Raw genomic sequence first — 22907 nt, 5'->3', positions numbered from 1 at the left:
ATGCCAAGACGACTCTCCTAGGAGTGCCTTCAAAGGATCTATTCAAAACAACCAAGTTAAGAGGAAGCTGCCTAATTGTGATAGCACCAACAGCAGAATTTGACAAGGAAATGGGAGTGAAATCAGCAGTAGACAGAACCAGAATCACTGCCTGCCTTGAGTGGAAAGTAAATTACAAGTTTAACACAGCCCTTGTGAACACTTACGTTGCTATGCACCAATTCTCTTTTTATGGAGTACAAAAAGTAGAATTTGAGTAGTAGAGTAAATAAACAGCAATTATTACTTTGGGCTTATTGACAGTCCACTTACTTTTAGCCAGCCATCTGGACAGTCACCATTCTAGAATAAATTTCAGGGCACCATCTCAAGACTTTTTGCAAATAATGTGTACATACACTGAACTGAGGCTTGAAAAAACAAACAAAGAAAATCCTACTCAAGAGGATCCCAAGGACACACAAACACAGTGACAAGATAAAAGTTGTTCTTGATCAGGGGTTAACTAGTATATTCTTAATTATACGGGAAATCATCTACATACTTACTTGTCCCAGTGTGCATTCAAGTTCTCCTAAGAAGTCGTCATCATTCAGATCAAAGGTTTTGTTATCGATGTCATATATTCCAAATTTAAGTTTCTGAACAAGCTCAAAATAGTAATCTATTAGGAATTTCTTGGCAAACCTTGGGTTCAAGGAATTCTTCACTTTTTCTGTGCGATCAACCTGCAGTTAGAAAGACAGCACTCTATCCAGTATTTCACCAACAAGTACTCATATCAAATAGCCTATTATTAAAGACTTTCAAAATCTCTTCTTAACATAAAGCTGTATCTTCCTGTAAATCTTTCATCAAATACATATAACCACATTATATTACAAAACCCACTGCTGTAAGCCAGATGTATTTGAGTACCTGTTTTACTTTGCTCCCTGTAAGGAGTACTTATCTATTCCTCTATAGGGAAGATCAACATAAAAATGGTATATTGTCAGGATGAGACTCTAGTTTTGGAGTACTATATTTATAAAAGCACATTTAAGCATTTGGAAGGCATATCTTATATTGGTCCACATGCAGCTGGGGGAACATTGCTAAAACCAAAACTGGTAGAAGTATTTATTGGAAAACAATTATTAGTGTGCAACCTGCATAACTATTACAGACATTATAGGTGATGAGAAGTATTTAGAGGTGCTGCTATATAATTAAAATATTTTAGTTTAATCATATGCTCCAATGTTTTAAAAGGTCCAATAAGTTAGAGTATTTTTAACAGATTTATGAGAAGCACCACACTGTACCTCATACCACTGCTGACCACTTGTGTTCTGCAGAAGCACACACAGTGGGTCTGACCTGGAACCAATATCTTTGTCCAAAAGATTGGTGCAGGCTACAGTCAGTTCCACCTTCGTCACACACTGCGCTGCCATTTGTTAATCTGGAAAGCAACAACAGAAATCATGATTTTTAAAACTGATTAAAAAGGAAACAATGGGATTTTCACAATACGTTCATTCTCTGACTGATCATTAGAACTGTTAGCTTATCATAAAATGTGAAGCTCCAAATGCAAATTTTAAGATTTGTGATGTACCAACATTACAGTATTACTGTCATACTCTTCCTTGGTTTGCCACATAGGTATAAAACCTCATTTCAAAACCTGCACATTAAGAAATAAGATCAGATTTCTTAGAATGCTTGAAGACCCAAATGCATAACAGGATACATCACCCAAAAAAGCACAGTGGTTTAAACTCCAGCAACAAAACTCTGCAAACTTTAATTTACATCCTGTAAACCCCATCAGTCAAGATTCCCACTCTGAGATAATGTTCATTTGCAAGCCTAATTAGGTCTCACAGCAGCACTTTTTTGCTATATTAAAAAATTTCTACTATTATACTCCTCTTCAGGAATAACGTTGATAATTTCCAACACCTCTTTAGGAAACAAGCCTCTACAGTACAACTGCCCTTGACACTAAAGAGAGTAAGAAAGGAAGGGCATCTGCTCCTGTCTAGCCAGCTCTCTTGCATCATACATGGATAGTGTACCTGAACATGACACTTAACCCAACCCAACTTCCACTTCATTCATATGACATTTGGTGAAAAGGAACCTTTTTAAAGCTAAAAAGGGGAAAAAAAGATGAAAAAGACAAATGTTCATTTAAAAAAAAAGGGGGGGGGGGAAGAATAATCTGTAGGCTGAGGTAATTTGCCTGAGGCTTCCCTGTATTACACTACAGCATTCTTCAATGTTGCCTCTCCATCTGTTTTACCACCTTATAGATGCACCTTTGGGAGACTGAAGTAAAAAAAAAATTACCTTTAAAGGTACCACCCAAACATCCATGAACATACATTATTAAGAAGCATGTGAAATTAATGGAAATCCTCTTACACCTTCCAAGTACCTCAACATGACACCATAATTCAGTAGCTTTTGCTCCTATGACTTAACCAAATATCAGTCAGAGGGAAAAAAAAGTGAAGTTTTGAGTTCTAAGTTTCTAAATTGTTTTTTAAACAAAGGTTTGTAGGCTTAGAAAACATACCTTTAAAAAGCAGCCTGCTCCCTTTTCCTAGTTCTCTTTTTTTACTGGTATTTTCCACTCTCTATTCCTTTCCTGGCTGCCAGACAAAGTTTATTAACAGTCAGTAGCTTCGGCCATAGAATCCAGCACAGACTAGTGCATGGCTCCTTAATGGCTTTTTCCAGAAAAAAAAACCAATTTTCTACTGACAAAATGATGCTGTAATAATCACCAATGCTACAACAGCAAGTAAAAACAGTTTCTATGAAATTCAACAAAGCTCAAATTTGAACTGAGACATATTTCTCAAAACAGTCAGAATTTTCTTAATCTAGCTTCTGTGAAAAATATTATTATGACTCCCTGGAAGGACTTGTAGCTATCACCCACCCATCAGCTGCTTCTACTTAGGCTTCATGTGTGTGTATGTCCCACTTCTCTTACAGCACAGGTACTTTCTCACATGAATATGTCGATACTGTTACTTCCTCTCCTCCTCCTCAAGTCACCAACCCTCCCACTGTGCTTCTAATGTGGGAAAAGAGCAGATTCAGCAAAAGAGGTGCTGTACAAAAGGCATCCTGTAGCACACAGGAAGAATAAATAAAACTGCTTCCTTTCTTTGCAGTACAAACACTCTTGTTTGAGACTGAATAATTGCATTCATATTAGACAAAAGGCAACTCGTAACAACAACACAAGTTTATCCAAGCAGAGGATACACAACCTGAAACCCAGTTACGAAACCAAAACTTCCCAAATCCTGAGATGGTTCTTTAATCTCTTCTATATCCAGTTTTGAAAAAATCCAAGATGAAAAATAATGCAAGGCATTTTCCTCAGAGGTTTTGAGAATATTAGGAATCAATATTTATATAATGGTTTGAAGAAGTCTGTCATACTCCTAATCCACTTCAAGAAATAATTTTGATATTTCACTTAGAAAAAAGACAATGTGATTGTTTGTGATATATTTATGATACATTTTACAGTAAACAGCCATATGCAACCTGATTTTCAGTAACATTATAAACATTAAAAGTTAGTAAAATATTTGTTAGTGAGAAGAAGTCCTATCTCATTAACCCAAACCAGTATTTACAGTTGTGAAACTCTGTACATAAACAGTAGATAGTCTCACAACACTGCAGTCACCGCAGACCTTGCAGAGGGCACACAGATGCTTCACATGTGAACTCAGAAGTTAAACAGCTATAGATGTTGGAGCTCTGCATATGCTGCATGTATCATTGAGAGTAAGCTGTATCTTCTCTATTTAGTCTTCTTCATATTATTTAGGATGCATGAAAGAATTATACCATTCTTAATTGAGCAAGTGAGATTATGCTGATAAAACCTGACCACAGGACTCAATTTACTTATTTAAAAAATAAGCACTAGTATTTAAGAGATCTGATGTATGTGAGTGTGTGAGTAGGGAGACACTGTTTTCTCTTTGGGAAATGAATCATCTATTTATACAAGCCTCATCATACTCAGGCAGTTCAAATATTTATCTACTGCACTGGTAGCACACTGGTTTAGCAAGCCAGGCAACCAGTTGTAGATAGTTACTATATATAAAAAAATAAAATTTGCAATTAAGTTACATTGCCAAAGATCGTATTTAGAATTCTATTTCTAAAAAAAAAAAAAATCTCACTTCACAGACCAGAAACTATTAAATTGATTTCCAGGATGCTTGTTCACAAGACAACTTAGAGACAGCCACTTCTATATATCCTTCTGTTGACCTTTTTATTTATAAATATGTGTGTCCACCTCTTAGGTACATTTTTAATGCTGAGAGTTCTTCCCAGTATCCTCCTCACACAGAAGTATTATAACAATTTTGAGTGATGTTTTGATCCATGTGAGATAAACTATAGAAAGTAATATTGTGCCCTGAACAAGAAAATTAAGAAACACCAATCTGACCTCAACATTTGGTTGTTTTAAACAAGAAACATTCAGAGTCAGGGGGAAAAAAAAAATGTTTCCTGCATGTATGTTTTATCAGAATATTTTTCTGTCAACTACTATATGGAAAACCATACAAGCTATGCAATTTGAATAGTACCTTAAATTGTGGATTTTTCATTGCAATTTCACTGTGTAGAGCTACTGACTTCACGTAATTAACACTATACAGAAGAAAGAAAAACTTGAAACTCACTAAAATGTGCTGGTTTATTCTACTGTATGACAGAAACAAGATGCAAGAGAGCACATGTGTTAGACTAATCTTTCTTGCAGCCCATTTCAAAGCTAGCATGTTGTAACACTTCCTTGTTACAAATACCAGTTCTTAAAAATGAGTTTATGGTAAGGTACTTCAGACACCTGCCTCTGGGCTTCTCAGCAGAAGGCTAAAGCTTCAAGAGTAACATTAAAATGTGAAATGAAAGGAAATTAAAAACAACAGTTATTCTTCCCATATATCAAAGTAACAGGTTTGAATGCATATACTTTGAGGAACTACAGCTGCTTTTAACATAAAGAACCTGTCCAGTAGTTTTATGTGTCCATGACAGCAGCACTGTCAAGATTACTTATGGGAAACTCAGGGCTTTTGTTAGAGAACAAAGTACAATGTAAATTAGTTATTTAAAAGTCCAGCAAGAGAAGTTCTGTAAGATTTTAAGAACAAAGATCATGAGTAAGACTTTTCTGGTCCTAGTCATTTAATGCGTTTTTTTCTGATAAGGTAATAGTGCTTTAAAGTATGCAGGCCAGAATCAGTGGCTTACAAGCTCTCAAGGTAGCTTATGCTCTAAAAACCTCATGCTTTCCCATGCTGCCAAACGCTGCCTAAGAAAAATCCATAAAACCACTATTCCACCATGATCCAGCATACCATTTTCCATCTCAGTATAAACAATAATGCTAACTTCAAACTGACAGTCACAGAGCTACATTTTACTACATCTCAGATGTATTTCAAGTCTTCCCATAGGCAAACCAAGAGCTCTCCAGCCAGCTGTCCTCCAATTCTGCAACACAGCAGCCACTTGCACTCTGTACTGACCGTGGCTGGGAGGCATCATACATGGTCTGCATACACAGGCAGTGGCCATGAACACAGATAAACAGCATTCATATTGCTTCCTGGAACCACCAGGTTATTAGTGCACTTGTGCTAACCACCTACCATGAGGACTTTGTAACAACCCTCCTATAAGTGAGAAGCACCAGAAGCAAGCTGAAACTAAGAATTAAGCTGGCTTAACTGTGCCTTGGATAAAAAGCACTGGGTGAACATGTACAGTCCACCCAGCTACAGGATGGGAAAGATCAACAGGTTACCATCTCCTTTCAGCCACAGAGTACAAGCAAGCAAGCCAAATCATTAAGACTATTTCATAAACAGAAGCTCAGACCCAGCAACCCAGCCCCAAAATTCCTACCTTCAGAAATCTTTCAAATGCTTAAGAATGCTGTTTTAAGATCCCTGAGTACCATCTAATGCAGTCTTAAAGACAAATCAAATAAATTAATCATAAATCAATAAAGAGCACCATAATTCTGTTTCCTGTCTAATTGTTTCCACAAGTTGCACAGCTTCAAATGTGATGCCAGAAGGGGCCATTACTAATCATTGTCTAATTGATCCAAGAATAAAAGTAACTTTGTTGGGTTTAACAAGAGATAATACTTACAAATACTAACTTGATCATGTATTACTTATGTTTGGCATAGCACCCTTTTTTTCCCCACTGAAAAATAAACAGAACAAATAAGGAAGGAAAAATATATACCTCACTACTTAACTTTGTTGCTTAAAGGTATTTTCTAAAGGAAGCCATGATAATGACACCATCTGATTCTGAATCAAAAAAAGGGAAAAAAAAATCTAAACTCCAACTCATGTAACATTAACCTCTCTGTGGAGTTGCTATTTTAATTTTGTAATCCCAAAAAGAAGGAACTTTGGTGCTGTTTGTACAAAACAGCTACTATGGTTTTCCTCTTACCTTAAATTCTGTACAAATATTTAATGCTCTGGGCATAACACAAAGCTGTAAAAACACTGTGGGTACAGTGCTGCTACCTTGGAATTCTGGCAGATGACATTTAATAATGGCTTAGTTATTCAAGCAACCAGAAACAGACTTTTGCTTTCAACAGCTTAACAAAAATTCGTCTAACACTCACGTATAATGAATGCATATAGATGAATTCTCAGATATGAACACAAACATACTCGCTGGAAAAACACTGCATTCTTCAAAAGACTATAGCACAAAAGAAAAAGACCTCTGCCTAATTCTCCTTGCTCTTCTACGCATCTTTCTTTTCATTTTGCTTTTCCTACTGTTTAATAGTCTTGTGAATATATCTTTGAAATATCTTATACATACATAAAGGTAAAATTTAAAACATCAGTTGAAAAATAAATAATGATGTGGGGTACAGTTTGACTCTAATTACTTGTATTAAATCAACTTTTTTTTACCACGACAGAAATGTCTTTTAAATTGAACGCTTGGGAACCTAAAACTCAAAAAACCCTCCAAACTTAAGTTCTAGGGCAGGGTGACACCTATTACTTTGAGGACTTAATGCACTTTGAAGACATGAAGATGGAAGCAAAAGCAAAGAAATTTCACATTCTAAGACTTCCCTAGTGGAAGAGCAAATTATGACAACACGCCTATCAGCCCAAGGTTTGCTTTGCACAAAAAATGAGGAAAGAAAAGACAACAACCCGCTCTAACAGCAGCTCAGGAAGAACAGACTAGCTGGTTTTTTAGGTACGACGATGACAGAATTCTGACAGTCTCCTCTTTGAAGGAGGGCACATTTCAGAGCCCTGTTACACCGCCACATGGACAGGCAGCCCAGGACCGAAATGTTAAAGCGAACAGCTTTAACTTCACCCAGCTTCGGTACCTGAGGGGCGGCGGATCAGGCGACTGACCGATTCCTCGATCTCTCCAGAAGTTTGCGTCGAACTCCCCGCAAGGACCCGCTCGTCTCCAGGAGCAGGAAGCGCCCGGACACCTGAGGGGAAGTTTCGTAAGAGAGGGTGAGGAGGACAACTGCGAACCACAGCCTGCAGCCGGGGAGGGACGGCCCAGCCCGGCCCAACCCAGCCCGGTTCGGCCCGGCCCAGTCCAGTGCGGCCCGGCCCAGCCCTATCTCCCAGCCCCACTCGGCTGTAGCAGGAGGGGTGAGGAGACTCAGGCGAGTGGCAGCTCAGAGCCACGACTCGCGGAAGGGGTCACCTCCCCTTCCCCGGGCAGAGGGGGAGCAAAGCACACAGCAAAGGGGCCACCGAGCGCCCTGCGCGGCCGGAGGAATCGCCCCTGAAACACGGGAAGGCGAGGGGCCGGGCCGGTCTCCCCGGGCCCTCCCAGCGCTCTGCCTCGACCGCGGACAGCGCCCAGCGCCCAGTCCCGCCAGCCGCATGCCGCGCAACGCCGCTCCCCTGCGGAGCGCCCGCAGCCGCCCCTCCTCACCTGCCGGGGACAGCGAAGCCGCCGACCTCAGGCGCCCGCAGCGGCCGCGCCCACGCCAGCCGGACGCACCCCTCCCCGGGGCGGCAGCGGCCCGGGGCGCATGCGCGGGCTCCTTCCCTGCCTCACACCCTCTACCCGTCCCGGGCCGGTGGCCGGGCTGGGGCTGAAGAGGGTCTCGGGGTCGGCGCTCAGAGCGATAGCGGCCCGGCAGGCGGAACGGGCAGCCGTTCCCTTGTTTCCCCGTCGTCCGTGCCGGGTTGGGGACGGACCGGTTCCTCCGCTGGCGGGGGGCGGTGCTGGCGGCGGCGCTCGGTGCCGATGGCTCCTCTGATGGCGGTGCTGCTCCTGGCGCGGCCCTTCTGCCGCGGCCCCGCCTGCCTGGGGAGGCTGCTCCGGCGGGAGGCGGGAGGCACGACCTGGGGCCGGTGGGGGCCCGGTGCCCGCCGCGGGGCCGGCGGGAGTGAGGTAGCGGGGTTGCCGCTCCGGGCGGGCGGTGGGCGCGGCCGCCTGCGGGGTCTTCTCACGGGCGTGTGGCCGCCGTGCGTTCTCCCCGGGGCCTGGGAGCCGGGGGCGGGAGCAGCTGTCGGGGCTCCGGGATCGCGGGACCTAGCGAAGGACTCTGTTTTGCACAAGCTGCCAGCCCTGAGCTGGGGTGGAAAGCACGAGTAGTTTTTTGTTTGTTTGTTTGTTTGGGGTTTTTTTTGTGCTTCTTACCCCAGTTTTACGTCCGTATTTGTGCTTTGTGTTCAGTCAAGGGCCCTGTTCTTATTTAAAAGCCTAATTATGTACCCCTGTTGAAAAACTGAATAAGGAAATGCCCTCTTGAACATGTGGTGGTTGGGGTTTTTTTGTTGTTGTTTGTGTGGGGTTTTTGTTTGTTTTGTTATTTTTTGTTTGGTTGTCTGTTTTTAATGAAGAGTTTGGCTAGGTGGTTTTTTTTAGCTTTTGTAAGATCTTTTCTCTCTTCAAAATCTGAAAGGTAACTGGTGCTACAAGCAAAGAAAACTTAACTCTATTAGAGTGTTTATTTGTATATATCTTATGACCCATACAGGTGCTTAGAAAAAGCCTTCAGAGGGTGGTTGTGCTCTCAACAGGGTCCTTTTTGGTTTATGAAGCTCACAAGCTGATTTCTGGCCTTGCTGAGGTTCATGCAAGCTTCAAAGGTAACGTTTTCAGATTTTGAAGTGCATAGGTTATTTTAATGTGAAACTTTATTGGTAAAGTTATTTGTGCAAAATTTTATAGGAAAATAGTGTGATGCTTTTTTTTTTTTTTCTCCATTAAGACTCCTTGCAGTGTGTTTCCATGGCAGGATGCTTTTGAATTGGTTCAGAGGAGCCTTGTAGCAGTTTTACAAGTGCTTCTTCCAAGTGTCACTGAAATCAAATCTAGGAGCAGATCCTGTCTAGGAGGTAACATACACCATACACACACAGAGGGTATGATGCCTAACTTGTTGCCCAAGCTTTAAAAAGCTTGCTGAGAATTATATGGTTCAGTTAGGAATGCAAGCCTTAATTTCTAGAAATCTTGGTTCAGGTTTTCATTATGAACATGATGCTGTTCCCATTTAATCTAGTTGAGCAATAGTGAGGTTGCATTTCCTACAAAATTGGGGTTGCATTTCATACAAAATTGGGAAATGTCTTGGTATTTTGACACTTTAAAGGGGGCAAAAAAGCCTCGTGTTATGTACCAGAAATGAATAGTACAAGTGATAAGAGTCCTGTTCCAAACTTGAATAAAGATAGTCTCACTACTGGAGGAAAAGTAGCATCTTAAAAGGGGATATTGTTGCAGAATTAGAACTTGGCTGTTACATGGTAAATTAAGGGGTTTTGAGAGTAAGCTTAAGTGAACAGTGAGCTTAGATGAAATGAGTGTTTGCCATGTATGTTGTATGGTACTCAGTTCAGATAACCTCTGTTTTTCTGTATCTCAGAGAGAGACATTGGATATTTATAGAAATAAAAATTCAGTCAGTAGGCTTTGGAACAAATGAGAAACTGTTCTATTTGCTGTAACAGAAGGAGGTTCAGAAAATAGATTAAAGACAGCTACTCAGTACACAAATAAGAAAATTTTCCTTCAGGAACATAAATAACAGTTGCCTTTGGGTTGGGTTTTTGGTGGGTTTTTTTGGGGGGGGTTTGCTTTTTGGTATTTTTCTTGCCAAGAAAAGCAATGTCAGTGTGTTTTCTATGCAAGACAAGTAGTAGGTATGATGAAAATAAGGGTAAAACCCAAATGCCTGAAAACTAGTCTTGAAGAAAAAAAGTCTAGTAATTTACATAAAACACCTGGTGTCATACAAGTTCAGAAGTCTGAGTTGTAAGCATTTAGCATTTAGTCATTAGATATGCTGATAGTGTTTAGAGAGTCTCAACAAGCAAACATGATGGTGCCCTAAGGATAGTGCTGAAGATGTACCACAGAGCTAAACTTCTACACTAAAATCCAAAGTCCACTTAGACCACTATCTTATCTTTGAAATGGTTGATAGAAAGCCTTTAGAGACTGCAAGGTTAAAAATTAATGAAAATGCTGTCCTAATCTTCCGTGATAGATATTCTAGGATCTTTTAAAACTGAAGAGGGGGCTTCTGTGTTTAGTAGTCTGGAATGATTTTTATTTATGTAAGTCAAACTGTGGTGCTGTGAAACATCACTACCATGTTCAGTAACTTGAAAAAAGAAAGGTTATAAACATAATTTTTAAGAAGGGGGAGTTTAGAGCTTACGTTTTGACTTAGGGTTTTGATCACAGACACAGGAGTAATACGAAAGAGATGATAGGCATACCTGAAAGTTCTTTAGGAAATTAGACAAGTTTTTTTCACTTAAAAGTTTTCTTTTTTCTCATGTTTTATTGTAGGCAGAAGAGTACATTGCTCTGTGCAGTTTTATACTTAAATAGAATTACCAATCTGCTTTGCTTTGGGTATTTTTCCTCCCAGTTTCATCTGTTTTCAGGCTAGAATCCTGTATTGTGTGGTGTTTGATATTTCTGTTTCCGTAATGATGTTTTATTTACTATATGCATATTCTATTTCTTTCTATATTACTATATTCGGCTAGGTATGGAAATGATGCTTCTCCATTTCTGATGTATTTGAAAGTATTGTCTGGAAAAAGAATTGAAATATTGTAAGAACAATGGTAATTAGGCCATTAATTGATACCCTAGAAAGCCAATTCTGATTTTTCAGATTATTTTGCTTTTAGTATCTGGAACACATAGAGTTTTCCATCAATGTACTGTATTGTTTGAGATCATGTTTGAGCAAATCTTAAGGACTTAAGCTGGAAAACTGAGCAATGGTTCATTTTAGCTTGAGAGGAAGATAATGGGACCCATTCAATTTGCAGTCATATTTTGGCACAAGTATGGAACTAGACTGAGAATGAAAAAACAATTCTGAAAAATTTAGGGCTTTTGATTAGATTTAAATTCTGTACATATAATAATGAAGGAACTTTGTTACTCTTGGATCTTGACTGTGCATTCCCTCCTGACTGTATTTTTTTTCCTGCCGTTTTCACAAAGAAGAATACAAATCCCTTCTAATAGTCTGATGCACTGAAAGTGGTGCTTTTGAATGTTAAATCCATTAAGCATCCAAAGCTTTGTTGCTGAAAGCTGTTTTATAGTTTCATTAAGAGAGCCGGTATTCAGCACTGTTTCTCTTCTAGTTGTTTACTGGAACAACTTAACCAATCCTGCTGTGCCTGTAAGTTGTTTGCAATGGTTACAAGTAACTGTATAATTTGTTCTTTGTGTTTAAGCTTGGTAGTCATGCTCCAAAATGTGTTTTTTTATGCTACAATGTCCCAATGACACGTAATTTGTTCTTCTGTTTCCACAATTTTAATTCCTCCTTAAGTGGAAGAAGTTATAGAGCAAGCAGACTATCTGTATGGGAGTGGAGAAACTGAAAAGCTGCATCAGTTGCTGGTTCAGCATAAAAATAGGTACTTGATTGCATTGAGACATTACTGTGACTTCTTTTCTGTGCTCTTCTGTATCAGTTTGTCAGCTAATTTTCTCATTGTGATATTATGGAGAACCTTGCTTTCACCCTTTTGTAAGTAGGAAAGAAAGACTCTTGATTTTTTTTGCTCCTGATTGAAAACTGAACTAAGAATGGACTGGTACTGTAGAAGGTGGGGGCTGACACTCAAGTTTTTCTGTCATTTTCATTGCTGGCCAGCTGGTTTTCTCTGTTTGCATTTGTCTCATGTTAGGATTTGAGTCAGAACCAAAAAAAGCTCCTTACTCATATAGTTACATCTTAGCTGCACAAAACATGATTGATAAGTTAAACAGAAAAACTGTTTAAGGGAAGAAGACAAAATGCATTGCAAACTGAAGAGTCTTTGGAGGAGACAGGGGACAAGGCATCTCACTCTGGAACATTTCTGGAAGAAATTCAGTTGTTTTCAGCAGTTTTCAGATATTTATATCGTTGTTCTTGCCTGGAATGCAAGTTAAAGCCTGTGAAGTCAAATGAAGGTGGTAGCCTGTAAAGGACACCATGTCATAAGCAAGGCTTAAGCTTGCTACAAGGTATATAGCAATATAATTATTCTGCAGAAGTAGTGATTCAAGTTGAGTTACTTAACATCTTTGTGACAGGGCTGAAAAAAGAACCTGCTAGCTCAGTGTTACTGTGTTAACTGGAGCAGGACTGTTGTGCTGTGAGCAGTGACTCAGTTTTACTCCAAGTATGAAAACTGGCTTTTATTGGTACTGTGAGTTTAGCAATAACTTGTGCATGCTTTTTAATATTTCTAGTTTCTGGTAGTTTTGACTTCAGAATTCCTGTTGGGTGGGAGGGAGGGGGCAGGCAGGTTTTCTAGCCAACTAGCCAGAACATCTGAAAGACTTTCTAAACTTAAATATTAAAGTGTCTACTAAAATTGTAAGCCAAAATTTTAAAAGTCATTAAGTAAAAGTACAGAAGTGCAAGCAGTGTTTCAAAACAATATAGCAATAAAATAATAAAACTTAAAATCCCTTATCTTTGGCTATAACATACTATACACCATTTCATATTGTTACATAAATGTATAAATGTACAGGTTTTTGTCATAGTGGTATGGCTCATCTGTGTTTTTTAAAAATTAGGTATAGTTATAAAGTGTAAAGATGGATACTATTTTAAGCACTCCTAGTAAGCATAGCAATGGAATGCTGAAAAAAATACTGTCTAGCTAAGACCAAAGTAGTCTTTTTTTGTTTGTTTGTTTCTGTTCTGGTATGATACTGTGGTGTGTGTTGTTTTTTTTTAAATCTGCCTCTTTTTTTGAGAAAACAAACTCCTTTTCCACAGATATGTTTGCTTCACAGCCCAGAATGGCAGAACAAAGGTACCATCAGGCAGTGCATAAAGGAGGGCTCTCCTTGGGGCTGTGCAAATTGAAAGAGGATATGCTACTGTCTTAACACCTACTTGAGATACATGCTGAAAAACTGATTTAAGATCTGTGCTTGCTTTCTTTTTGTTGTTGCTTTAAAAATGTGTTTCTGTTCCTAACCAGTGAGGACGCAGAGCTGTTGTGGAGGCTGGCACGGGCATCCCGGGATCTGGCTCAGCTCAGTAGTACCTCTGCAGAGGAGAAAAGAAAACTGACCTACGAAGCCTTTGAGTGTGCAAAAAGAGCACTTGAAAAGAATGAATCAAATTCTGCAGCACACAAGGTGAGCCAAGCAAGATAGCTGAACTCTTGGTCTTTGATTTCTGCCAGTAGAAACTGGAACAAATGTCAATGTGTTGTTTCAGCAAACCTCAGTGAAATTTAACTTCTCAGTTGATGAGTCTGATTTCTAATTCTTCCTAATTTTTTTAGATCAGAGTTCAAACACTTGCAGCTAAATTTCCTATCCACAGGAAACAGGCAGTGGTTAAATGTGTGCAGGAACACGGGAAGAGGTGACTTCTCAGGTTGATTATTAATTAGCTTATCCTCTGATGTAGCCTTAAAAATTTTGTACATGCCTCATGTTCACCATGCTGTTTCTGTACCCAGTAGTAGCTCTATAGAGTTTCACTGATAATACTTCTGGCTTTGTTCTGCTGTTTCGCAAGCAGAGAGTTAATGAGGTATAGTCAGTTGTATTGGCATCCTGTATGAGAAGAGGACATTACTTCCCTTATGCATGCAGACCACAAGGTTGCTCTGCTGCTGCCTGAACAGCACATCATAACATATACTTGTTGCCATTGATGATAGTGGCAGCTGTTCTAGGTTTGGGTTTTTTTCTTAAATTTACTGTTAATAGCTGTAGTGCTTTATTAATTTTTTTATTTTTGTTCTTTGAATTACAGTGGTATGGAATTTGTCTCAGTGATGTTGGAGATTTTGAAGGAATAAAGACTAAAATTGGAAATGCCATTGTTATCAAAGAGCACTTTCAGGTAATGTAAACATTTTTTTTGCACATGACATCATTAATGTACCCAGTATGTAGACTGTGAGAGTTGTAAACATTTTGGGGTGGGATTTTTTTGGGGGGAGGGGGCTATTGTAACAGTGTTGTTTGCCTCAGCAACAAGGAATACAAATTATCTTCTGCAGTTAACGAAGTCCCTGTAGAAGAGAGTCTTGAAATATCTAAGTGCTTTTAACAGCTCTTAGGACTAGATAAAAATATAACTGCAGTTGAGAAATAAACTGTGGATTGTGTAGCAGTGAAGGAGAAAATAAAGGACTACTAATTTTATGTCACCAGAAATTAAATACAGATCTGAACATACTAAGTCTTATGTTAATTACTTAATTACCTACTAAACTGAAGTGCTTAAAAATCTGTCTGTGTCTTTAGTTTTTAGAAGAAAGCTGATTTAGTTGTGCACCTAATAAATACCATAGTGCCTTGAAATTCTACACACTGCTAATCTGGTTTAATTAATAGTAGAATAACAAGTATACTTTTTGAAATGCATTTTAATCCAAATGTGTCGGAACATTTTTTTTTCACATTTGTGTCTTTTTTTCCCCCTCTCTAGAGAGCCATTGAACTGAATCCAAAAGATGCTACAACAATTCATCTAATAGGCATTTGGTAAGGTGTATTTTCAAACAAAAGCTAGCATATAGAAAAGAAAAATGCCATATTGGAAACAACAATTACAATGTCCAAGATATAAGAATGTTACTAAAAACCAAGAGAAAAATGTGAAGGGTATGTACAAGTTTTGTTGGTTTGTTTTTTTTCCTCTAGGTGTTACTCCTTTGCTGAAATGCCATGGTACCAAAGAAAAATAGCTGCAACACTATTTGCCACACCACCAACCTCCACATTTCAAGAGGTACAATCAGAAAAAGTATTGCAGATTATTATTTGCTCCACAAAGCTGTTGATATGCTCTTACTAATTTCCCTGACAAAGGTGACATCTGCTTACAAAATAAGCATGGACTTTTGATTTTACAACTGTAATTAATGAAATGAGACTGTAGCATGAGAGTAAGGCATATGCCCATAAAAATCTTCACTCTTTTTCAGGTGTAGCGCACAGTGAATAATGTGAATAGTGAAAAGTTTTTCATGTAGTTTGTGCAGCAGACATTAACAAGGTGTATGTAAGTTAGTTTGTATTTACTATTATGATCTATTGCACATAACTCTACTAGCTGGAGTGTTGATGACATATATGGTGGTGTTACACCACACACTTATTTCACAGGATTATTAGAATTTCTCCCTTCATCTTAAAAGCAAAAAGACCCAGATTTTTTTTTGTTATTTACCACTAACAAGTACCTTCTCATCCCCTGGTTACATATGGTGTGTTTTTTTCAGCTGCAAGCATATTTGTTCATCTGTGCTATGGAAATTACTGCTCTCATACGCCCTAAAACATACTGTCCAGATGTATATCTTCTAGGGTGTCTAACATAAAGTATGCATCTTATTTAAACACTTGTGCATGAGTAGAAACATGCAAATTAAATGGGTAATAGGAACCTTTGCTGCAGCTATTTTAATTTTCATTTGTTTAGATCAACCAATAATTAGCCCACTATGTTTTCTTCTTTTAAGGAAAGGGGGGGGGGAGGACGGGACAGGACGCAGGAGTAAATAGAAAGTAATTGTAGAGGGCTGCTTGCTGTTAGTCAGAAAGCAATTTAAGTTCTGGTTGAAAAGAAATAAAATATCTTAAGTGGAATGTCAGGCTTGGAACTTCTGCTGATAATTTACTCTGGAAAGAATACAAAGTGTCAGCCAGAGTTTCAAACACTGCAGAATGAGGCCAGTCCCAGAACCAAGCTCTGCAGCACTTACAAGTGGCTGAAGAATCAAGCTTGGCCCAGAACATGTAGTTGAGCCATGCAGATAGTATGGAGCTTCAGAAAAAACAAACAAAAAAGTCTGTTTTCTAGATACATTGACACTTTGAGTTCTCTAATGATATTGTCCCTCCATCTGGTAACGTCATGAAGAGACAAGGGTGCTCTGAAATTTCTCATGTGTAAGATGGGAAACTAATTGAAAAATGTGTGTGAGTTTCATAAGCATTCTTTGTCCATTAAGAGGACACTTAACTGGTCCTCTGTGGGAGTTGGTTCTTCCTGAAATATTTGTCAACATTAATGACCTGAGTATTAAGATATGTTTCATCTAATAAAAATGAGAACTGGCAGAGGGAAACTAGATATCATGGAATGCAGAAATAAAATTCAAAATTACTTTGAAAATTTGAAGATCCAGTTCACTAGAGAGAAATAGGAGGTACTGTACTTAAGGAGGAAGTGGCAGGGGAATGGTTGGTAAAGTACTGGTTTTGTTGCAATGTCAGATCTGATTGTATATTGAATGAGAACTATCAGTGCCATGATGAATTAATAAGATCATGGTCAGGAAGCCTGTCAGCTATGTTGAGAATGCACATCAGGCTTAATATGATGATTGTTCAGTTTATTCTCCATTTTGAAAAAGACAACCTTCTCTTTTTCAGGCTCTTCATTACTTCCACATGGCAGAAGAAGGTAATACTTTTAGCTTTTTTGGATAGATTTGTGTCTTTTTATGAATGATGAGTTGCGATAAACCTCTGTCTTTTGGTATTACATTAATAACATATGATCTGCTGATAAGCATATCAGCTTGATGTGCTGGTCAATATAGTAGACTGTTATATTGTAGTGTTTTATCTGAGATACTCAAGGTTACACAGATGCTGTAATCAGTGTATTGTGAGTTGTCTTGGAACAAGTGTTAGTACCTTCATTAGTAACGAAGTATCCTTCCCCAAGGCATTCAGCTGGAATGCAGGGGAAAGAAGCTAGCAAAAAAGAGAACTTTGTCACTTTTTCTGAAATTTCTTGAAGTTCAAAAGTCCTCTGTATTCTAAATAGAACAACAGAGAGAGCACATTTTATTATTTCAGAAGCTATTTGATCAGAGTGCCAGTCTAACTGGCAGTAAAACTGCCTACATTTAAAAGAAAATATGGATCCATTATTTCTCCAAGAAGGAAGCAATAAGCAAAACTGGCGAGCTGAAAGATAAGGGGAGACAGTATTCTATGAAAGATTTGTATATAGCTATATTATTGGTGAAGTTTAAAGGAACAGTTCATTGTGTATCTTCCCCAGGGTATCAAGGAATGCAGCTGTGAACTGCAACAGTGCACTTCATCTCAGAATTTACCTCCAAAACACGTCCCTATATTTATCTGTATTTGCACATAATATTTTGAGTGTTTTTCTGGACTGATGTTAGTGGTTAAACCTCTGCATCCTTTTGTACAGCTATGAACTTGCTTGCTGAAATTTGCCACACCTGTGTTCAGTTTGAGGCCTCCCACTACAAGGAAGACATCGAGGTGCTGGAGCGTTTCCCTCCTTGCAGAGGGCAACAAAACTGGGGAAGGGTCTGGAGAATAAGCCTTATGAGGAACAGCCGAGGGAACTGGGGTTGTTTAGCCTGGAGGAAGCTGAGGGGATACCATACTGCTCTACAACTATCTGAGAGGAGGGGTTTTGTCTCTTGTCCCAAGACACAAGTGATAGGACAAGAGGAAATGGCCTCTAGTTGTGCCAGGAAAGGTTTAGATTGGATGTTAAGAAAAATTTCTTCACCCAAAGGGTTGTGAGGCACTGGAACAGGTTACCCAGGGAAGTGGTGGAGTCCCTGTAGGTATTTAAAAGCTGGTTAGATGTGGTGCTTAAAGCCATGGTTTAGCCATGGTCTTGGAAGCACTAAGTTTGCAGTTGGATTTTATCTTAAGGGATTTTTGACCTAAATGATTCTATTTAATAGAAGGACAGAATAGTAGAGTTAATGGCTATAAAAAAATCTGGCAAGTATTGCAGCACTTCTGAAAGTATTGTTCCAGCTTATGTCTGCATACCCACTTCCTACGTTCATATAAAGTCACTCTATTTTTAATATTTAATAGAGCAATATGCCAGTCATGGACACAGCTGGAGCTTTTTACTAAAGCTATTTTATACTCGTATATAGCAGGGTGTGTGTCCACCTGCTAAAAGAGGGGATAAGAGCCTGTTAGTATAGCTTCTCTCAGTCTGTATTACAGGAATTTACCTGTCTTTTTTCATTGCTATGTAAGAGCTACAAGGTTTAATTACCAGCATTTTGAATTTTGACCTTATATCCAGCAGTAGAGAAAGCCTGTACTGTAAGAACCATAGGCAAGAGTAGTCTTCATAATGTTTGATAGCCAAGCATGCTTTATAAAAGCAATTTCTTATATTTTCCTTTAAAGAAAAAGCTAAATGTGCAGTTTTATGTTGTCTTCCTGTGTAGCAAAAGCTATGCTAGTATCTCTATGTGCATGGTCTGAAATAAGAAAATGTGCCCTTTTTTCTTTTCCTATAATTGCTAAGCTCATTGCATTACTTGTTGCACCTACTAGGTCTAGAAAAGCACAGAATCTGCAAAGTGAAGCTGTAATGCATTAAGCTCACTGCTTTGCTCTTTGTAAAGAATCTCATTTAGTGTACTAAGTAACAAGCTGCTTCCTAAAGTAGCTGTGTATAAGCCCAAAATTGAGCAAGTAAAAGTTTTACCTTCCTTCTGATCTAATGTCAAACTACTCATCTTTTCCAAAATATGCATTTAAAGGAGTGACAGTGTATCACAGCTTTGATACTATGCTGCTCATTCTCATTCAAAGCTTTTCTCCTGTCTCTATACAGTTGACCCAAATTTCTACAGCAAAAACTTGCTCTTTTTGGGGAAGACATACTTGAAGTTAAACAATAAAAAGCTGGCTCTTCTGTGGTTAAGTAAAGCCAAGGAGTATCCTGCACATACAGAAGAGGACAAACAGGTAGGAATTAAGAAGTGTAACAGTACAATTACATACTGTAACCAATGTGTGTCATCATGACAGTGGAAAGTCAACTCAGAGTAAATTATAGTTCAGCACCTATATTCCAGGAGCACATCCAGACACCAAAAGTTCTAGTATGTTGGTAACTGCCTCTGAACACAGTGGATGGAAAAATTCTGATCATAATAAAGAACTGTTTCTCTTTTCCATGATGCTTTTGTACTGCTAACAATTGCCCATTCTTGTATGTGTTGTTGAAAGCAGGCACCTGACCTAACCTATGTCTGTCTGAGCACAGGTTCATTTATCATATGCCTAAAACTGGACAGGTAGAAACTACAGTTTAGAAGAGCTAAAAACCACATGAACAGGAGGGGAAAAAAACCAAACAACCAACCCCATAAAAAAAACCACCAAACCCCATAGATGTATCAAAAACAGGTTAGATCAAAAAAACCTTACCATTGCAGTCTTTTCCAGGCCTGAAGAGATTGAGATGAACTGAATTGAGACAAATGGAAAGGTATATTTGATGGCTCATCTCCATTTCTACATGACATGGAGACACTTAATTGCCCTTTTGACTGCTTAGAAGGATCCTTTTTTGCATGAGTAGGCATCCTCTTCCTAAGTAAACACTTAAGAGTACTTCCAGGAGGATAATCCATGAGACTTGTTCAGACCTAATACTGTGTTTAGTAGAAACCACACAGATTTGCAGTAATCTTTCATAAACAAACATGCTGGTTTCATGACTAACAAAGCCTGATTTTCAATTTGTTTTTCTTGTGGTTGATTTACCTCTTAATTCATCAAGCATTAAGATGCAGCATGAAATGCTTTAACTGCTACAGGAAACATCCAAATATGTTGTGACATTCTGAATGTCCTAACTGTAGTTGCAAACAGCACTCTGGTACCTTTGCACTTAAGACCTAAGGAAATGCACTACTCCTAGTCAGGCTAGAGCTGTTTCTCCTGAAAGTGAGCTCCTACAGTAACATCTTTCAGTAGAAATTTGAGTAAACATTGCACTGCATTGCAAAATGTGTTGGAATTTAATAGCCTAAAGGAGCAGTCATCAGAGGTATGAATGAAATTGGTCATATTAGATAGTTACTGGTAGCTGGAGGCACATGTGAAACCAGTGATCACCACAGCTTCCTTTCCCTAGAAGCCACACCAAAGGAGTCAGCAGGGATTTTTGTGCAGTAGCAGAGTTGTTCAACCACTTACCTGCTGCTTGGCCTCCAGCTACAAACACATTTCTGTATCTTCTAGCAGGGTGCAGAGCTGCTGAAATGAGAGGTGGTATTTACTCAGTTCTCTGGCTGAATATGTAAAATAAAAAAGTCATTGGGAATCAGACCTGGTAGTCCAGTAAGAAGGAAACTGGCCTGTGCAAAGAAATTGGAATTCTTGTCTCTGCATTTTGCAGAGGTTGGCATAAGAGGTTTTCTGAACATTTTTTACATCCTAGTGTCTGGCTTACATTGTGTGCACTGCTTGGTTGGGACCAGAAGTTTATTGTTTTGTTTTTTTAATAAAAATGTTAAGAGTTTATCTTAAAATTGTATTAACATTTTATCCAGAATCCCTAGGCAAAGCAAGTCTCAGAAACAGATTTCTCACACTGCCTTAGCAACTGCCCAGAGTTCTGCAAACCCTAGGCTGGTTGGTTATGGTCATAAATAGGAACACTCAGTACATGAGATGATGGGACTATAGCAAAAAAAGAGCTAATCAACTCTATTCAACAGAAATATACTTGGGTTTATTCACATTCACTTCTCAAGAGTTGACAATCTCTACCTACAGAAGAAAAATGACTGGTCTTAGGAGGGTTCTGAATTTACAGAACTGTGGTGAAATGTTTGGGTGCTTTCATGATAAGTTCTGCTAGAAGAGCTTCTAACTACCCAGCTCTGTTTTGTTTTATTTCTTTCTTTCTTTCAGGTCCAGAAAGAAGCTTTGCAGTTGCTTAATTCTATATAACAAGAAGCAAGATGATGGGAATTCAGTGCCTCAGGTTTCAGCAGCATAGGAAAAAGACCCCAAATACTACTTTGGTTTATTGAAGCTGCTAATAGAAGTGCAGCCTAAACTTGCTATCTCTATCATGTTTCAATTAAACTGTCATCTAGAAGATCCTTTTCATTATGTGATTCTCTCTGTTGATTTACATGGAAATAAAGAGCTTTATGGACAAGCAGGTTATATATTGGAGGGGAGAGGCTGGGACAGTGGTTATGCAGGTTTTTAATTAAGCTTTTATACCATTCAGCTACAAGTTGTGAATGAGGAATAAAATGAAATTTGACTAGCATAACTTTTTTAAGAAAGGAGGTGCAAGGCCATGACATAAATATCATAAACCTTTCCACAGCATTCTGTGGGGTACAACAGCCTTCAACAATAGTGTTTATGTTATTAGCTGATCCTACAGACTTCTCATTAAGGCTGCATAAGCAATTTCAATTCAGTTAAGTGCTGGTGTTCAACTTTTTGCAAAAAGTGCCGTAGTTAAAAAAATTAAAAGTGAAGTAGGGAACACATAAGAAAATCCTTTTATGGGTGATGCCACCATATGAAGCACGCAAACTTCTGTTTCTAGAGACAAAGTAAAACTTTCTTCTCACTCTTGCTTATTTTGGCAGGAAGTTTGACCAGAAAAATCAACCCAAGTTAGATATCCAGCACAAAAAATAGAATTTCCAGACAATATATTCTGATTGCCCAACTGAAAGGGACCAAATAACGAAAAAAATGGTGGGCAAATACACAGGGTACTGCCAGTAGAAAGTCTTAACAATGTGGCATAAATTGACTAAAAATACCTAGCGTTTGCTACAATAGAAATGGATATTGCATTCTATTGGAGGAAGAAGTTAAAAAGGGCATAAATTGCTCAGACTAACAAACCAAACCTGTGCCAAGTCAGAAATTAAATGCACAGCTGAGAGACAATCTGGAGCTTTAATTCTAGCCTCAAATCATGAAACCAGTTAAAAGGTGGTTTTCTCCTCTATGGTAAAATAATTCTTATTTTTCTATTAATAGAGCATCAGAACGAAGTCTTATGTAAGTTGAAGTCACAGGGTAGATGTGTTTCTGAGAGATTCTTAGAATTTTTTGCATTCATACACTGAAAACATCTGCCATACACAAAACTGTGCCACAGTGCAGTTTAGGCATCTTACTACTGTGCCTTTGCTGCTGCATAGGACAGGATCTACACAAAGAGGAAGGGTACCCAGAAAAGGCTGTTGAGTGTTGAGAGAAGAGCAGCTGCGGTGCTTGCAGGAAGGAAGGAACAAACAACCCCTGAGCTCTTGCATCACCAGATCCCTTGTCTGACCTCCAGCCTTTGCTGCCTTCCTTCTCTTTGCTATCTCCTCTACAGTACAACTGAATTATGGAGAATGAAATAGGAAAGAAAAAAAATTAAATAATTTTGTTGTGCTGTGTGTTTTTTGTTGTGTTTGGATTTGTTTTTTTCATGCTTACTAACTCCTGCCCACAGGGAAAAAACTACTGCAGTTGAGACAGCTAAAACTATTAAAACAATAAAGCCAACTACATTCTTGTGA

The 22907-nt window shown here is 38.8% G+C and overlaps 2 protein-coding genes across 4 annotated transcripts in view; one reads left to right on the top strand and one right to left on the bottom strand.

Moving 5' to 3' along the window:
• Positions 1-8095, bottom strand: part of CPNE3 (copine 3) — a 24549-nt gene extending 16454 nt beyond the window's left edge. Inside the window, exons 1-5 of one of the 2 annotated variants that reach the window (XM_030445075.1) lie at positions 8011-8095; positions 7442-7552; positions 6208-6264; positions 1308-1447; positions 549-728 (exon numbers count right to left, since the gene is read on the bottom strand). In XM_030445075.1, coding sequence (XP_030300935.1) covers positions 549-728; positions 1308-1439 — 312 coding nt within the window. In that variant the 5' untranslated portion in view covers positions 1440-1447; positions 6208-6264; positions 7442-7552; positions 8011-8095. The remainder of the gene's footprint in view (positions 1-548; positions 729-1307; positions 1448-6207; positions 6265-7441; positions 7553-8010) is intronic. The other variant, XM_030445074.1, reaches the window with a different exon arrangement.
• On the top strand, positions 8096-22907 carry RMDN1 (regulator of microtubule dynamics 1). 2 transcript variants are annotated; one of them, XM_030445076.1, is made up of 10 exons: positions 8096-8266; positions 9065-9176; positions 11897-11984; positions 13554-13713; positions 14342-14431; positions 15023-15078; positions 15238-15325; positions 16975-17005; positions 19181-19314; positions 21274-22907. In XM_030445076.1, exons 1-10 carry the CDS (start codon positions 8111-8113, stop codon positions 21310-21312), a joined length of 954 nt encoding a protein of 317 aa, XP_030300936.1. In that variant the 5' UTR covers positions 8096-8110; the 3' UTR covers positions 21313-22907. The 2 variants fall into 2 exon arrangements, with proteins under 2 accessions (XP_030300936.1, XP_030300937.1); XM_030445077.1 differs by having other exon boundaries at positions 8180-8475.

The sequence above is a fragment of the Calypte anna genome, chromosome 2, assembly GCF_003957555.1.
Source record: "Calypte anna isolate BGI_N300 chromosome 2, bCalAnn1_v1.p, whole genome shotgun sequence".
Lineage (NCBI taxonomy): Eukaryota > Metazoa > Chordata > Aves > Apodiformes > Trochilidae > Calypte > Calypte anna.
The sequence above is the reverse complement of the archived record's forward strand: the minus strand, read 5'-3'. Positions and strand labels throughout refer to the sequence as shown.

Excerpts from the sequence above, each read along its gene's own strand:
- RMDN1 (XM_030445076.1), top strand. The coding sequence starts at position 8,111 with ATGCGCGGGCTCCTTCCCTGCCTCACACCCTCTACCCGTCCCGGGCCG. Across the intron at positions 8,267-9,064 it reads TTCCCCGTCGTCCGTGCCGG|GTGCTTAGAAAAAGCCTTCA; the intron begins GTTGGGGACGGA and ends TGACCCATACAG. Across the intron at positions 14,432-15,022 it reads TTATCAAAGAGCACTTTCAG|AGAGCCATTGAACTGAATCC; the intron begins GTAATGTAAACA and ends CCCCCTCTCTAG.